A 17,738-nucleotide genomic window follows, 5' to 3' on the forward strand; every position below is an offset into this window, starting at 1 on the left:
TCTCTCTAGCAGTGCTCTCTCCTTCTCCAGCAATACTCTTTCTCTCTAGCAGTGCTCTCTCTCTCTCTCTAGCAGTGCTCTCTCTCTCTAGCAGTACTCTTTCTCTCTATCATTACTCTTTCTCTCTCGCATTACTCTTTCTCTCTAGCAGTGCTCTCTCTCTCGAGCAGTGCTCTCTCTCTCGAGCAGTGCTCTCTCTCTATCTAGCAATACTCTCTCTCTCGAGCAGTGCTCTCTCTCTATCTAGCAATACTCTTTCTCTCTAGCAGTGCTCTCTCTCTCTCTGTAGCAATACTCTTTCTCTCTGTAGCAATACTCTCACTCTCTAGCAGTGCTCTCTCTCTGGCAATACTCTTTCGCTCCAGCAGTGCTCTCTCTCTCCAGCAGTGCTCTCTCTCTAGCAGTACTCTTTCTCTCTAGCAGTGCTCTCTCTCTCTCAAGCAGTGCTCTCCCTCTCTAGCATTACTCTTTCTCTGTAGCAGTACTTTCTCTCTAGCAGTGCTCTCTCTCTGTAGCAAAACTCTTTCTCTCTAGCAATACTCTCTCTCTACATAACTCTGTCTCTAGCAGTGCTCTCTCTCTAGCAATACTATGTATCTCTAGCAGTGCTCTCTCTCTCTAGCATAACTCTTTCTCTCTAGCAGTGCACTCTCTCTCTGTAGAAATACTTTTCTCTCTAGCATTACTCTTTCTCTCGAGCAATACTCTCTCTCTACATAACTCTTTCTCTCTAGCAGTGCTCTCTCTGTATCTAGCAATACTCTTTCTCTCTAGCAGTGCTCTCTCTCTCCGTAGCAATACTCTTTCTCTCTGTAGCAATACTCTCACTCTCTAGCAATACTCTCTCTCTGGCAATACTCTTTCGCTCCAGCAGTGCTCTCTCTCTCCAGCAGTGCTCTCTCTCTAGCAGTACTCTTTCTCTCGAGCAATACTCTCTCTCTACATAACTCTTTCTCTCTAGCAGTGCTCTCTCTGTATCTAGCAATACTCTTTCTCTCTAGCAGTGCTCTCTCTCTCCGTAGCAATACTCTTTCTCTCTGTAGCAATACTCTCACTCTCTAGCAATACTCTCTCTCTGGCAATACTCTTTAGCTCCAGCAGTGCTCTCTCTCTCCAGCAGTGCTCTCTCTCTAGCAGTACTCTTTCTCTCTAGCAGTGCTCTCTCTCTCTCAAGCAGTGCTCTCTCTCTCTAGCATTACTCTTTCTCTCTAGCAATACTCTCTCTCTCCAGCAATACTCTTTCTCTGTAGCAGTACTTTCTCTCTAGCAGTGCTCTCTCTCTGTAGCAAAACTTTTTCTCTCTAGCAATACTCTCTCTCTACATAAATCTTTGTCTCTAGCAGTGCTCTCTCTCTCTCTAGCAATACTATGTATCTCTAGCAGTGCTCTCTCTCTCTAGCATAACTCTTTCTCTCTAGCAGTGCACTCTCTCTCTGTAGCAATACTTTTCTCTCTACATAACTCTTTCTCTCTAGCCGTGCTCTCTCTCTCTAGCATTACTCTTTCTCTCGAGCAATAGTCTTTCTCTCTAGCAGTGCTCTCTCTCTTTCTCCAGCAGTTCTCTCTCTCTTTAGCAATACTATTTCTCTCTATCAGTGTTCTCTCTCTCTAGCAATACTATTTCTCTCTAGCAGTGTTCTCTCTCTCTCTATCATTACTCTTTCTCTCTAGAATAACACTTTCCCTCTAGCAGTGCCCTCTCTCTCTCGCAATACTCTTTATCTCTTGCATTGCTCTTTCTCTATAGCAGTGCTCTCTCTCTCTAGCAGTGCTCTCTCTCGCATTACTCTTTCTCTCTAGAATAACTCTTTCCCTCAAGCAGTGCTCTCTCTCTACTCTTTCTCTCTAGCAGTGCTCTCTCTCTAGCAGTGCTCTCTCTCAAGCAGTACTATTTCTCTCTAGCATTACTCTTTCTCTCTAGCAGTGCACTCTCTCTCTAGCAGTGCTCTCTGTCTCTAGCAGTGCTCTCTCTCTCTCTCTAGCAGTGCTCTCTCTCTAGAATAACTTTCTCTCTAGCAGTACTCTTTCTCTCTATCATTACTCTTTCTCTCTCGCATTACTCTTTCTCTCTAGCAGTGCTCCCTCTCTCTCGAATAACTCTTTCTCTCTATCATTACTCTTTCTCTCTTGCATTACTCTTTCTCTCTAGCAGTGCTCTCTCTCTCTCGAGCAGTGCTCTCTCTCTCGAGCAGTGCTCTCTCTCTATCTAGCAATACTCTCTCTCTCGAGCAGTGCTCTCTCTCTATCTAGCAATACTCTTTCTCTCTAGCAGTGCTCTCTCTCTCTGTAGCAATACTCTTTCTCTCTGTAGCAATACTCTCACTCTCTAGCAGTGCTCTCTCTCTGGCAATACTCTTTCGCTCCAGCAGTGCTCTCTCTCTCCAGCAGTGCTCTCTCTCTAGCAGTACTCTTTCTCTCTAGCAGTGCTCTCTCTCTCTCAAGCAGTGCTCTCCCTCTCTAGCATTACTCTTTCTCTGTAGCAGTACTTTCTCTCTAGCAGTGCTCTCTCTCTGTAGCAAAACTCTTTCTCTCTAGCAATACTCTCTCTCTACATAACTCTGTCTCTAGCAGTGCTCTCTCTCTAGCAATACTATGTATCTCTAGCAGTGCTCTCTCTCTCTAGCATAACTCTTTCTCTCTAGCAGTGCACTCTCTCTCTGTAGCAATACTTTTCTCTCTAGCATTACTCTTTCTCTCGAGCAATACTCTCTCTCTACATAACTCTTTCTCTCTAGCAGTGCTCTCTCTGTATCTAGCAATACTCTTTCTCTCTAGCAGTGCTCTCTCTCTCTGTAGCAATACTCTTTCTCTCTGTAGCAATACTCTCACTCTCTAGCAATACTCTCTCTCTGGCAATACTCTTTCGCTCCAGCAGTGCTCTCTCTCTCCAGCAGTGCTCTCTCTCTAGCAGTACTCTTTCTCTCTAGCAGTGCTCTCTCTCTCTCAAGCAGTGCTCTCTCTCTCTAGCATTACTCTTTCTCTCTAGCAATACTCTCTCTCCAGCAATACTCTTTCTCTGTAGCAGTACTTTCTCTCTAGCAGTGCTCTCTCTCTGTAGCAAAACTTTTTCTCTCTAGCAATACTCTCTCTCTACATAACTCTTTGTCTCTAGCAGTGCTCTCTCTCTCTCTAGCAATACTATGTATCTCTAGCAGTGCTCTCTCTCTAGCATAACTCTTTCTCTCTAGCAGTGCACTCTCTCTCTGTAGCAATACTTTTCTCTCTACATAACTCTTTCTCTCTAGCCGTGCTCTCTCTCTCTAGCATTACTCTTTCTCTCGAGCAATAGTCTTTCTCTCTAGCAGTGCTCTCTCTCTTTCTCCAGCAGTTCTCTCTCTCTCTTTAGCAATACTATTTCTCTCTATCAGTGTTCTCTCTCTCTAGCAATACTATTTCTCTCTAGCAGTGTTCTCTCTCTCTCTATCATTACTCTTTCTCTCTAGAATAACACTTTCCCTCTAGCAGTGCCCTCTCTCTCTCGCAATACTCTTTATCTCTTGCATTGCTCTTTCTCTATAGCAGTGCTCTCTCTCTCTAGCAGTGCTCTCTCTCGCATTACTCTTTCTCTCTAGAATAACTCTTTCCCTCAAGCAGTGCTCTCTCTCTACTCTTTCTCTCTAGCAGTGCTCTCTCTCTAGCAGTGCTCTCTCTCAAGCAGTACTATTTCTCTCTAGCATTACTCTTTCTCTCTAGCAGTGCACTCTCTCTCTAGCAGTGCTCTCTGTCTCTAGCAGTGCTCTCTCTCTCTCTCTAGCAGTGCTCTTTCTCTCTAGAATAACTTTCTCTCTAGCAGTGCTCTCTCCTTCTCCAGCAATACTCTTTCTCTCTAGCAGTGCTCTCTCTCTCTCTCTAGCAGTGCTCTCTCTCTCTAGCAGTACTCTTTCTCTCTATCATTACTCTTTCTCTCTCGCATTACTCTTTCTCTCTAGCAGTGCTCCCTCTCTCTCGAATAACTCTTTCTCTCTATCATTACTCTTTCTCTCTTGCATTACTCTTTCTCTCTAGCAGTGCTCTCTCTCTCGAGCAGTGCTCTCTCTCTCGAGCAGTGCTCTCTCTCTATCTAGCAATACTCTCTCTCTCGAGCAGTGCTCTCTCTCTATCTAGCAATACTCTTTCTCTCTAGCAGTGCTCTCTCTCTCTGTAGCAATACTCTTTCTCTCTGTAGCAATACTCTCACTCTCTAGCAGTGCTCTCTCTCTGGCAATACTCTTTCGCTCCAGCAGTGCTCTCTCTCTCCAGCAGTGCTCTCTCTAGCAGTACTCTTTCTCTCTAGCAGTGCTCTCTCTCTCTCAAGCAGTGCTCTCCCTCTCTAGCATTACTCTTTCTCTGTAGCAGTACTTTCTCTCTAGCAGTGCTCTCTCTCTGTAGCAAAACTCTTTCTCTCTAGCAATACTCTCTCTCTACATAACTCTGTCTCTAGCAGTGCTCTCTCTCTAGCAATACGATTTATCTCTAGCAGTGCTCTCTCTCTCTCTAGCATAACTCTTTCTTTCTAGCAGTGCACTCTCTCTCTGTAGCAATACTTTTCTCTCTAGCATTACTCTTTCTCTCGAGCAATACTCTCTCTCTACATAACTCTTTCTCTCTAGCAGTGCTCTCTCTGTATCTAGCAATACTCTTTCTCTCTAGCAGTGCTCTCTCTCTCCGTAGCAATACTCTTTCTCTCTGTAGCAATACTCTCACTCTCTAGCAATACTCTCTCTCTGGCAATACTCTTTCGCTCCAGCAGTGCTCTCTCTCCAGCAGTGCTCTCTCTCTAGCAGTACTCTTTCTCTCTAGCAGTGCTCTCTCTCTCTCAAGCAGTGCTCTCTCTCTCTAGCATTACTCTTTCTCTCTAGCAATACTCTCTCTCCAGCAATACTCTTTCTCTGTAGCAGTACTTTCTCTCTAGCAGTGCTCTCTCTCTGTAGCAAAACTTTTTCTCTCTAGCAATACTCTCTCTACATAACTCTTTGTCTCTAGCAGTGCTCTCTCTCTCTCTAGCAATACTATGTATCTCTAGCAGTGCTCTCTCTCTCTAGCATAACTCTTTCTCTCTAGCAGTGCACTCTCTCTCTGTAGCAATACTTTTCTCTCTACATAACTCTTTCTCTCTAGCCGTGCTCTCTCTCTCTAGCATTACTCTTTCTCTCGAGCAATAGTCTTTCTCTCTAGCAGTGCTCTCTCTCTTTCTCCAGCAGTTCTCTCTCTCTTTAGCAATACTATTTCTCTCTATCAGTGTTCTCTCTCTCTAGCAATACTATTTCTCTCTAGCAGTGTTCTCTCTCTCTCTATCATTACTCTTTCTCTCTAGAATAACACTTTCCCTCTAGCAGTGCCCTCTCTCTCTCGCAATACTCTTTATCTCTTGCATTGCTCTTTCTCTATAGCAGTGCTCTCTCTCTCTAGCAGTGCTCTCTCTCGCATTACTCTTTCTCTCTAGAATAACTCTTTCCCTCAAGCAGTGCTCTCTCTCTACTCTTTCTCTCTAGCAGTGCTCTCTCTCTAGCAGTGCTCTCTCTCTCTAGCATTACTATTTCTCTCTAGCAGTGCTCTCTCTCTCTCTCTCTAGCAATACTCTTCCTATCTAGCAGGGCTCTCTCTCCAGCAGGGCTCTCTCTCCAGCATTACTCTTTCTAACTAGCAATACTCTTTCTCTCCAGCATGACTCTTTCTCTCTAAAAGTGCACTCTCTCTCTGTAGCAATACTTTTTCTCTAGCAGTGCTCTATCTCTCTAGCATTACTCTTTCTCTCGAGCAATACTCTTTCTCTCTACATAACTCTTTCTCTCGAGCAGTGCTCTCTCTCTCTCTCTAGCAGTACTCTTTCTCTCGAGCATTACTCTTTCTCTCGAGCAATAGTCTTTCTCTCTAGCAGTGCTCTCTCTCTCTCCAGCAGTTCTCTCTCTCTTTAGCAATACTATTTCTCTCTAGCAGTGCTCTCTCTTTCAAGCAGTACTCTCTCTCTCTCTAGCAGTGCTCTCTCTCTCCATCATTACTCTTTCTCTCTAGAATAACACTTTCCCTCTCGCAATACTCTTTATCTCTTGCATTGCTCTTTCTCTATAGCAGTGCTCTCTCTCTCTCTCTCTCTCTAGCAGTGCTCTCTCTCTCTCGCATTACTCTTCCTCTCTAGAATAACTCTCTCCCTCAAGCAGTGCTCTCTCTCTACTCTTTCTCTCTAGCAGTGCTCTCTCTCTCTCCAGCAGTTCTCTCTCTCTTTAGCAATACTATTTCTCTCGAGCAATAGTCTTTCTCTCTAGCAGTGCTCTCTCTCTCTCCAGCAGTTCTCTCTCTCTTTAGCAATACTATTTCTCTCTAGCAGTGCTCTCTCTCTCTAGCAGTACTCTCTCTCTCTCTCCATCATTACTCTCTCTCTCTCCATCATTACTCTTCCTCTCTAGAATAACTCTTTCCCTCAAGCAGTGCTCTCTCTCTAGCTCTCTCTCTCTCTCTCTCCTCTCTCTCTCTCTCTCTCTCTCTACTCTCTCTCTCTCTCTCGCAATACTCTCGCAATACTCTTTCTATCTAGCAGTGCACTCTCTCTCTGTAGCAATACTTTTTCTCTCTACATAACTCTTTCTCTCTAGCATTACTCTTTCTCTCTAGAAGTGTTTTCTCTCTCTAGCAATGCTCTTTCTCTAGCATTACTATTTCTATCTAGCAGTGCCCTCTCTCCCTAGCAGTGCTCTCTCCAGCTCTGCTCTCACTCTCTCCCTAGCAGTGCTCTCTCTAGCAGCGCTCTCTCTAGCAGTGCTCCCTCTAGCACTGCTCTCTCCAGCAGTGCTCGCTCTCTCTCTGTCTAGCATTTCTCTCTCTCTGTCTAGCATTTCTCTCTCTCTGTCTGTCTAGCATTTCTCTCTCTCTCTCGCTGTGCTCTCTCTAAAGCAGTGCTCTCTCTGTCTAGCATTACTCTCTCTCTAGCAATGCTCTCTCTCTAGCAGTGCTCTCTCTCTCTCTCTCTCTAGCATTACTCTCTCTCTCTCTAGCATTACTCTCTCTCTCTCTCTCTAGCATTACTCTCTCTCTCTCTAGCATTACTCTCTCTCTCTCTCTCTCTCGCTGTGCTCTCTTCAGCTGTGCTCTCTCTAAAGCAGTGCTCTCTCTGTCTAGCATTACTCTCTCTCTAGCAATGCTCTCTCTCTAGCAGTGCTCTTTCTCTCTAGCAGTGCTTTCTCTCCCTAGCAGTGCTCTCTCTAGCAGTGCTTTCTCCCCCAAGCAGTGCTCTCTCTCTAGCATTACTCTCTCTCTAGCATTGCTCTCTCTATCTAATAGTGCTCTTTCTCCATAGCAGTGGTCTCTCTCTCTAGCATTACTCTTTCTCTCTAGCAGTGCTTTTTCTCTCAAGCATTGCTCTTTCACTCTAGTAGTGCTCTCTCTCCCACTATGATTCCTTTCTATCTGTCTCTTTGTCCTTCTCACTGTCTGTATTTCTCTTCTCTTTGTTTGCTGTATTTTTCCCTCCCATTCTCCTCTGTCATCCCATTGCCATTGTTCAAGCTTAAAACCTAATCAATTTGAGTGATATCATCTGACTTCATTATTGTTATTTGTTGTTGCCATTGTTGTTGATGCATAACAATTAGCTGTTATCAACCACATAATTGTCAGCATCATCATTTGTCAACATTTTAAGCAAAAAATGATTTTCGTCCATATTCAAGTGAAAATGATAGTACTTCTTATCAATCATGCTTTGTTAAACTGATATATTTGTAAGATAACCAAATGAGCATATTGTTGGCACTGTGTGTAATCATTAAACCTAAAGAATCCACTCAAAGTTTCTATTGAGAGATCTGGTAGACGTGATCCTTTGAGCTCTATCCTTAGTGCTATGCAGTACGCGCACACACACACACATGCACACACTCTAGCACACACTTGCACAAACAGGCACACACACACACACAGGCATGCGTGTCTCCCCTTCTGTATTTTTCACACAAGTAATCCTAGTTGTTGAGTTGTGTGTGTGTGTGTGTGTGTGTGTGTGTGTGTGTGTGTGTGTGTGTGTGTGTGTGTGTGTGTGTGTGTGTGTGTGTGTGTGTGTGTGTGTTCGGTATATGAAGCTATCTGGCTCACAGCTCTTCTGATACGAGGCAGTCTTCTAATCTGGCCTACAGACGGTACATTACACTCTGCTTCTCTGGTACCACGTCAGCAGTTCCTTTCTTAACTCCACCATCCACTTCCCCTCCTCAATACCTGTAATGCACGATATGCTTAGCGCTGATATCTGAAATCCTCTTAATAACCTCTACAGGATTGTCCCCCCCCCCCTTCCCCCACAGGAAGGATAAGCTAACGTAGGCTAATGTGATTAGCATGAGGTTGTAAGTAAATTAAAATTTCCCAGGACAGAGACATATCTGATTTGGGCGGAGAGCTTAAATTCTTGTTAATCTAACTGTACTGTCCAATTTAAAGTAGCTATTACAGTGAAATAATACCAAGCTATTGTTTGAGGAGAGTGCACAATTATGAACTTGAAAATTTACATTTACATTTAAGTCATTTAGCAGACGCTCTTATCCAGAGCGACTTACAAATTGGTGCATACACCTTATGACAACCAGTGGAACAGCCACTTGCATCTAAATCTTGTTGGGGGAGAAGGGGGGTGAGAAGGATTACTTACCCTTACTTACCCTATCCTAGGTATTCCTTGAAGAGGTGGGGTTTCAGGTGTCTCCGGAAGGTGGTGATTGACTCCGCTGTCCTGGCGTCGTGAGGGAGTTTGTTCCACCATTGGGGGCCAGAGCAGCGAACAGTTTTGACTGGGCTGAGCGGGAACTGTACTTCCTCAGTGGTAGGGAGGTGAGCAGGCCAGAGGTGGATGAACGCAGTGCCCTTGTTTGGGTGTAGGGCCTGATCAGAGCCTGGAGGTACTGAGGTGCCGTTCCCCTCACAGCTCCGTAGGCAAGCACCATGGTCTTGTAGCGGATGCGAGCTTCAACTGGAAGCCAGTGGAGAGAGCGGAGGAGCGGGGTGACGTGAGAGAATTTGGGAAGGTTGAACACCAGACGGGCTGCGGCGTTCTGGATGAGTTGTAGGGGTTTAATGGCACAGGCAGGGAGCCCAGCCAACAGCGAGTTGCAGTAATCCAGACGGGAGATGACAAGTGCCTGGATTAGGACCTGCGCCGCTTCCTGTGTGAGGCAGGGTCGTACTCTGCGGATGTTGTAGAGCATGAACCTACAGGAACGGGCCACCGCCTTGATGTTAGTTGAGAACGACAGGGTGTTGTCCAGGATCACGCCAAGGTTCTTAGCGCTCTGGGAGGAGGACACAGTGGAGTTGTCAACCGTGATGGCGAGATCATGGAACGGGCAGTCCTTCCCCGGGAGGAAGAGCAGCTCCGTCTTGCCGAGGTTCAGCTTGAGGTGGTGATCCGTCATCCACACTGATATGTCTGCCAGACATGCAGAGATGCGATTCGCCACCTGGTCATCAGAAGGGGGAAAGGAGAAGATTAATTGTGTGTCGTCTGCATAGCAATGATAGAGACCTTGTGAGGTTATGACAGAGCCAAGTGACTTGGTGTATAGCGAGAATAGGAGAGGGCCTAGAACAGAGCCCTGGGGGACACCAGTGGTGAGAGCGCGTGGTGAGGAGACAGATTCTCGCCACGCCACCTGGTAGGAGCGACCTGTCAGGTAGGACGCAATCCAAGCGTGGGCCGCGCCGGAGATGCCCAACTCGGAGAGGGTGGAGAGGAGGATCTGATGGTTTTACAGTATCGAAGGCAGCCGATAGGTCTAGAAGGATGAGAGCAGAGGAGAGAGAGTTAGCTTTAGCAGTGCGGAGCGCCTCCGTGATACAGAGAAGAGCAGTCTCAGTTGAATGACTAGTCTTGAAACCTGACTGATTTGGATCAAGAAGGTCATTCTGAGAGAGATAGCGGGAGAGCTGGCCAAGGACGGCACGTTCAAGAGTTTTGGAGAGAAAAGAAAGAAGGGATACTGGTCTGTAGTTGTTGACATCGGAGGGATCGAGTGTAGGTTTTTTACAGAAGGGGTGCAACTCTCGCTCTCTTGAAGACGGAAGGGACGTAGCCAGCGGTCAGGGATGAGTTGATAAGCGAGGTGAGGTAAGGGAGAAGGTCTCTGGAAATGGTCTGGAGAAGAGAGGAGGGGATAGGGTCAAGCGGGCAGGTTGTTGGGCGGCCGGCCGTCACAAGACGCGAGATTTCATCTGGAGAGAGAGGGGAGAAAGAGGTCAGAGCATAGGGTAGGGCAGTGTGAGCAGAACCAGCGGTGTCGTTTGACTTAGCAAACGAGGATCGGATGTCGTCGACCTTCTTTTCAAAATGGTTGACGAAGTCATCTGCAGAGAGGGAGGAGGGGGGAGGGGGAGGAGGATTCAGGAGGGAGGAGAAGGTGGCAAAGAGCTTCCTAGGGTTAGAGGCAGATGCTTGGAATTTAGAGTGGTAGAAAGTGGCTTTAGCAGCAGAGACAGAGGAGGAAAATGTAGAGAGGAGGGAGTGAAAGGATGCCAGGTCCGCAGGGAGGCGAGTTTTCCTCCATTTCCGCTCGGCTGCCCGGAGCACTGTTCTGTGAGCTCGCAATGAGTCGTCGAGCCACGGAGCGGGAGGGGAGGACCGAGCCGGCCTGGAGGATAGGGGACATAGAGAGTCAAAGGATGCAGAAAGGGAGGAGAGGAGGGTTGAGGAGGCAGAATCAGGAGATAGGTTGGAGAAGGTTTGAGCAGAGGGAAGAGATGATAGGATGGAAGAGGAGAGAGTAGCGGGGGAGAGAGAGCGAAGGTTGGGACGGCGCGATACCATCCGAGTAGGGGCAGTGTGGGAAGTGTTGGATGAGAGCGAGAGGGAAAAGGATACAAGGTAGTGGTCGGAGACTTGGAGGGGAGTTGCAATGAGGTTAGTGGAAGAACAGCATCTAGTAAAGATGAGGTCGAGCGTATTGCCTGCCTTGTGAGTAGGGGGGAAGGTGAGAGGGTGAGGTCAAAAGAGGAGAGGAGTGGAAAGAAGGAGGCAGAGAGGAATGAGTCAAAGGTAGACGTGGGGAGGTTAAAGTCGCCCAGAACTGTGAGAGGTGAGCCGTCCTCAGGAAAGGAGCTTATCAAGGCATCAAGCTCATTGATGAACTCTCCGAGGGGACCTGGAGGGCGATAAATGATAAGGATGTTAAGCTTGAAAGGGCTGGTAACTGTGACAGCATGAAATTCAAAGGAGGCGATAGACAGATGGGTAAGGGGAGAAAGAGAGAATGACCACTTGGGAGAGATGAGGATCCCGGTGCCACCACCCCGCTGACCAGAAGCTCTCGGGGTGTGCGAGAACACGTGGGCGGACGAAGAGAGAGCAGTAGGAGTAGCAGTGTTATCTGTGGTGATCCATGTTTCCGTCAGTGCCAAGAAGTCGAGGGACTGGAGGGAGGCATAGGCTGAGATGAACTCTGCCTTGTTGGCCGCAGATCGGCAGTTCCAGAGGCTACCGGAGACCTGGAACTCCACGTGGGTCGTGCACGCTGGGACCACCAGATTAGGGTGGCCGCGGCCACGCGGTGTGGAGCGTTTGTATGGTCTGTGCAGAGAGGAGAGAACAGGGATAGACAGACACATAGTTGACAGGCTACAGAAGAGGCTACGCTAATGCAAGGAGATTGGAATGACAAGTGGACTACACATCTTGAATGTTCAGAAAGTTAAGCTTACGTAGCAAGAATCTTATTGACTAAAATGATTAAAATGATACAGTACTGCTGAAGTAGGCTAGCTGGCAGTGGCTGCGTTGTTGACTTTGTAGGCTAGCTGGCAGTGGCTGCGTTGTTGACACTACGCTAATCAAGTCATTACGTTGAGTGTAATAGTTTCTACAGTGCTGCTATTCAGGGGCTAGCTGGCTAGCTAGCAGTGTTGATTACGTTACGTTGCGTTAAAAGAACGACAATAGCTGGCTAGCTAACCTAGAAAATCGCTCTAGACTACACAATTATCTTTGATACAAAGACGGCTATGTAGCTAGCTATGATCAAACAAATCAAACCGTTGTACTGTAATGAAATTAAATGAAAATGTGATACTACCTGTGGAGCGAAGCAGAATGCGACCGGGTTGTTGAGTTCTATTCAGAAGACGTTGGCTAGCTGTTGGCTAGCTAGCAGTGTCTCCTACGTTAATGACGACAAATAGCTGGCTAGCTAACCTCGGTAAATTAAGATAATCACTCTAAGACTACACACTCTAAACTACACAATTATCTTGGATACGAAGACAGCAAAGACAACTATGTAGCTAGCTAACACTACACTAATCAAGTCGTTCAGTTGAGTGTAATAGTTTCTACAGTGCTGCTATTCGGTAGACGGTGGACGCTAGCTGCTGGGCAGTAGACTACGTTAGGACGACGAAATACGATAATTACGCAATTATCTTTGATACAAAGACGGCTATGTAGCTAGCTAAGAAGAAATTGCTAAGATTAGACAAATCAAACCGTTGTACTATAATGAAAAGTAGTGAAAAGTAATACTACCTGCGGACCGAAGTGCGAATGCAAATGGTATCAAGAATATGCATATCCTTGCTTCAGGTCCTGAGCTACAACATTTACATTTAAGTCATTTAGCAGACGCTCTTATCCAGAGCGACTTACAAATTGGTGCATTCACCAATTAAGCAATTAGATATGGGTATGTCATTTCAGGCGAAAATTGAAAAAAGGGGCAGATCCTTTCTTAAGGAAGCAGCAATGAGAGCTGCACCTACCCTCACCTCTCTCTGTCTTTCTCTCTCTGGCTGAGAGAGAAGGATGGAAAACCTCATCGCATGAGTTTCCTCCCGTTGCGTGTTCTGTTCTCTCCTGTTACACTTTGTGGTGAGACGTGTCTGAGGATTTGGAGATTGGGCTGAGGAGGAACAGAGAGGTGTAAGAAGGGTGTAAGCGTGCGGAAACACAAGGCTTACATGCTCTGGGAGGCTTCTCTCAAACTGAGACACACAAAGCTTGATTCAATCAGATCCGCTTTAGCCGCATCCGACACCACCAAAACATCTGCTATGCGGGTAGCTGCTATCGCTGGTTAACACTTGATCTGATTGAATCTAGGCTTCAGTCTCCCAAATACTGGCTGCTCCCACCTGAAACAGAGAATCCGGATTGAGGAACTTGTATATGTGTGTGTGTGCTAGATACATGGAAGTCGGTGGAAATGGCTGTTTTTTGGAGTTGTAAGAGTTAGGAGGGACAGAGTGATGGGTTGTGATCTGAGGCAGTTAGAAGGAGTGACAGAATCTTCAGTTCACACTCTGTCACTTCCCAAACCATTAAATATTTTATGCAGTTAGTTCAGCCTGCACATTATCAATGCATAAACACTTAATGGTTCAGATATTCACTGTTGATTTTATTACACAGTTAAACAATTTAATTTAACAACAGCTTTATGTGACCATGTTAAATGTAGAATAAAAGCAGCAGCCAACCTGTGAGGCAGCTGAGGAACCAACAGGACTTCGATCCCTGAAGGAGTCTCCTGGGAGTAAGAGAGGGGAACATCAGAGGTGTTGCTCTAATTTGTAATCACCCCAGTCCTTTAGCATGGCCCTTTGATGAGAGACCAGGAGCCTGAGTCTTCATGGCCCCGGTATGCTCCACGGTCCTGTGTGTGTGTGTGTGTGTGTGTGTGTGTGTGTGTGTGTGTGTGTGTGTGTGTGCGATGTGGTCACTTCCCCTGGCCCAGAGAGACAGACTGACATCACGCCCTGTGACCCAGACTAGCCTCAGTGGTGGACAGATGAGTAGGCCTACTGAATCACCACGAGCCAATCACTCTACTCTACTACTCTCTCCTCTCCTCTACCATCATACATTATGCCATTCTCAACTTTTTTGCTCTTTGCCCTCACTCCTCTTCCTTCCCACTGCTCTCCTTTGCTCTCCTTTACTCCATGCCTCCCTCATCACGTTCTCTCTTCTGCCTTTCTTTTTACTATGTTGATCTTTCCCTCCCTCACTCCTCTCCACTAGTCTTATGCTATTTCTCTTCTCTCCGTTTCCTAACCCCTTTCCACCCACATAGGTCCATAGAAAACAGCTGTAATAAACGTGTAATTTGAGGCCAGTTTCAACAGTAAACATGTTACGGGTATTATACAACTCAGCTGGCATGCTCCATGAGAAAGTTAAAACAAGTAATATGAAATGTGCATGTAATGTGTCTTCAGATGACTCCCTCAGTGTCATGCTTAAAGCCTGAAACCTTCCTATATCCCAGTGTTTGGCAGGCTTTCATAGGAGACTCAAACATTCTGAGGGGTGGGTGATTCCATATATTGTTAATTAACTCCTCTCCCCCGTGCCTCACCATATAGGGCTTTCATCTTCTCGGCTTTTTGCTTTTTCACAAACTACTTTTCCCAATCTTCTTCCTCTGCCTGTGGAATTTTTGGCATTGTCTCCTTTTTTCTCTCTTCATAGGAGGAAATTATCTTTGTACCTGCCTTCATATCTCTCCCCAGTTAAGCACTTTCATAAGGCCCACTCATCTTTAATACCAGTATCTCTCTCAGTAAAAATGTTTCATCATTTATTCTGTGAATCTGAAGTTTAAGGGGCCCAAAACAATTATATTCCCCTTCATGAAGAATTGACAGCTGGTATGTGTTCTACTGAAAACCTAAAACAGAATAGGAATCAGGGTGAATAGGAATCAATTTCACAGTCAGATGAATCGGAGGAACATTTCCTTGTCAAAAATAATTAATCAAAGAGAAGAGACTAGACGAGGTAAAACCAGGAAATATTATCTTCTCAGTGGGACGCTGTCCGTCTGTAATGACATCTTTTTTTATATAATCCCTCCCTCCCACTCTTTCACTCCCTTCAAAACCCTCCTTACACTCCACATGCTAATTCAGTCAGCCACTTAAATCAGACATATTCATGCTATATCTCTCTCCTGATTGTGTTAATTCTATTTGTATATATATATATAATAAGGCAGGCAGGCAGGCAGATAACGATCCCTCCCTACTTCTGGAACTACATAACACAGTGTCTTAAGTATCCACATTTGTTCATACAATTGTGAATTAGCGCTAGGTGGTAAAACCATTGAATAGAATCTATGATTGTGGTTGTACATTGGAGCAGTTAGGAACTGATAATGCAATAACATGGTAGGTCATGTCCATCACGCATTGTTGCTGCTAATCGTCCCTCTTGTCATTGGTTTTATAAGACTGGCAGCCATTTCTGAGGTCTTGACAGATGTTGTGAAAGACCAGATGCAGCAGGCCTGTCAACTACATTAGAATAAGCAGGCCTTCTCTGTCCTCATTGTCAATGACTGAGAAGGGCATCTGGCTAAACACCATACCATTGTCTCTCTATTAGCCTGTCTGTGTGAAACATAATGGTGTCGTATTTTTCAGCATTACAGGCTGGTTGTCAGTAGAGGCGATTACAAGGAAACATGTAAACACATCATGTTGCAAATAATGCACACACACACACACACACACACACACACACACACACACACACACACACACACACACACACACACACACTGAAACATCGCTTTTGTTCATATTTCCACGAAAGCTGTACACCACCAGGTTACAAAGATTGTCTAAGGGTCATTTTTGTTTTAAAATAATTTACACACCACAATAACACACACACACACACACACACACACACACACACACACACACACACACACACACGACAATACAATACACATAAAAGCCTTTGACAGTTTCACAAAATAGGTTGAGACAGAAAAGCCTGTAAGCACAATTTAAGAGAAATTATGTATATGGCTGGGAAATGTGTTAATTACAAATCATATTAAAGTAGAGCTTTAGCTGCATTTTAATTTAATGAAGTCACAGATCCTGTAACACAGAATTACCAAATCATATTCTTTGTTCCAGATACATGTATTCCCACTTAATTCCCACTTTAGTCCCTAATTTGCCTTATCTCATCACCATCATCTCCCAAGACGTATTTATTATAATAAAAGAAACCAGCATTACTTATAAATCCCTGTCTGTATATAAGACACGTCAAGACAGGAATAAAGCAACATTCAATTGTTATGGATCACTGTCAGGTCCTAGTTATGACTCTATTATGACTATCATTGGCAGCTTGGAAAAGCTCTCTGCTTCTCCCCAACCTCCTAGTTAGAGGTCTGCACAGGAGTGATTTCTTCATCCCGCTCCCGCCCACACCAGCAGCTTTTCATACTGCACCCGCCCACACCCGCAGCTTTTCATACTGCACCCGCCCACACCCGCAGCTTTTCATACTGCACCCGCCCACACCCGCAGCTTTTCATACTGCACCCGCCCACACCCGCAGCTTTTCATACTGCACCCGCCCACACCCGCTGCTTTTCATACTGCACTCGCCCACACCCGCAGCTTTTCATACTGCCTCCGCCCACACCCGCAGCTTTTTATACTGCACCCACCCACACCCGCTGCTTTTCATACTGCTCCAGCCCACACCCACAGCTTTTCATACTGCCCCCGCCCACACCCACAGCTTTTCATACTGCACCCGCCCACACCCACAGCTTTTCATACTCCCCCCGCCCACACCCACAGCATTTCATACTGCTCCCGCCCACACCCGCAGCTTTTCATACTGCTCCAGCCCACACCCACAGCTTTTCATACTGCCCCCGCCCACACCCACAGCTTTTCATACTGCACCCGCCCACACCCGCAGCTTTTCATACTCCCCCCGCCCACACCCGCAGCTTTTCATACTGCTCCCGCCCACACCCGCAGCTTTTCATACTGCCCCCGCCCACACCCGCAGCTTTTCATACTGCTCCCGCCCACACCCGCAGCTTTTCATACTGCCTCCGCCCACACCCACAGCTTTTCATACTGCACCCACCCACACCCGCTGCTTTTCATACTGCTCCAGCCCACACCCACAGCTTTTCATACTGCCCCCGCCCACACCCACAGCTTTTCATACTGCACCCGCCCACACCCACAGCTTTTCATACTCCCCCGCCCACACCCGCAGCATTTCATACTGCTCCCGCCCACACCCGCAGCTTTTCATACTGCTCCAGCCCACACCCACAGCTTTTCATACTGCCCCCGCCCACACCCGCAGCTTTTCATACTGCACCCGCCCACACCCGCAGCTTTTCATACTGCCCCCGCCCACACCCGCAGCTTTTCATACTGCCCCCGCCCACACCCGCAGCTTTTCATACTGCTCCCGCCCACACCCGCAGCTTTTCATACTGCCCCCGCCCACACCCGCAGCTTTTCATACTGCCCCCGCCCACACCCGCAGCTTTTCATACTGCCCCCGCCCACACCCGCAGCTTTTCATACTGCCCCCGCCCACACCCGCAGCTTTTCATACTGCCCCCGCCCACACCCGCAGCTTTTCATACTGCCCCCGCCCACACCCGCAGCTTTTCATACTGCCCCCGCCCACACCCGCAGCTTTTCATACTGCCCCCGCCCACACCCGCAGCTTTTCATACTGCTCCCGCCCACACCCGCAGCTTTTCATACTGCAACAGCCCCACACCCACAGCTTTTCATACTGCCCCCACCCACACCCACAGCTTTTCATACTGCTCCCGCCCACACCCGCAGCTTTTCATACTGCTCCCGCCCACACCCGCAGCTTTTCATACTGCACCCGCCCACACCCGCAGCTTTTCATACTGCACCAGCCCAACACCCACAGCTTTTCATACTGCCCCCGCCCACACCCACAGCTTTTCATACTGCTCCCGCCCACA

The 17,738-nt window shown here is 46.9% G+C and overlaps 2 protein-coding genes across 2 annotated transcripts in view; both read left to right on the forward strand.

Annotated features, from left to right (window-relative positions):
• The window catches only part of LOC118382199 (leucine-rich repeat-containing protein 4C-like), a 106,517-nt gene that overhangs the window by 54,270 nt on the left and 34,509 nt on the right, over positions 1-17,738 (forward strand). The window lies entirely within an intron of this gene.
• The window catches only part of LOC118382198 (uncharacterized), a 47,172-nt gene that overhangs the window by 25,148 nt on the left and 4,286 nt on the right, over positions 1-17,738 (forward strand). Inside the window, exon 2 of the mRNA XM_052467007.1 lies at positions 16,141-17,506. Within this exon, the coding sequence (XP_052322967.1) occupies positions 16,141-17,506 (1,366 nt within the window). The remainder of the gene's footprint in view (positions 1-16,140; positions 17,507-17,738) is intronic.

This window comes from Oncorhynchus keta, chromosome 17, assembly GCF_023373465.1.
Source record: "Oncorhynchus keta strain PuntledgeMale-10-30-2019 chromosome 17, Oket_V2, whole genome shotgun sequence".
Taxonomy (NCBI): domain Eukaryota; kingdom Metazoa; phylum Chordata; class Actinopteri; order Salmoniformes; family Salmonidae; genus Oncorhynchus; species Oncorhynchus keta.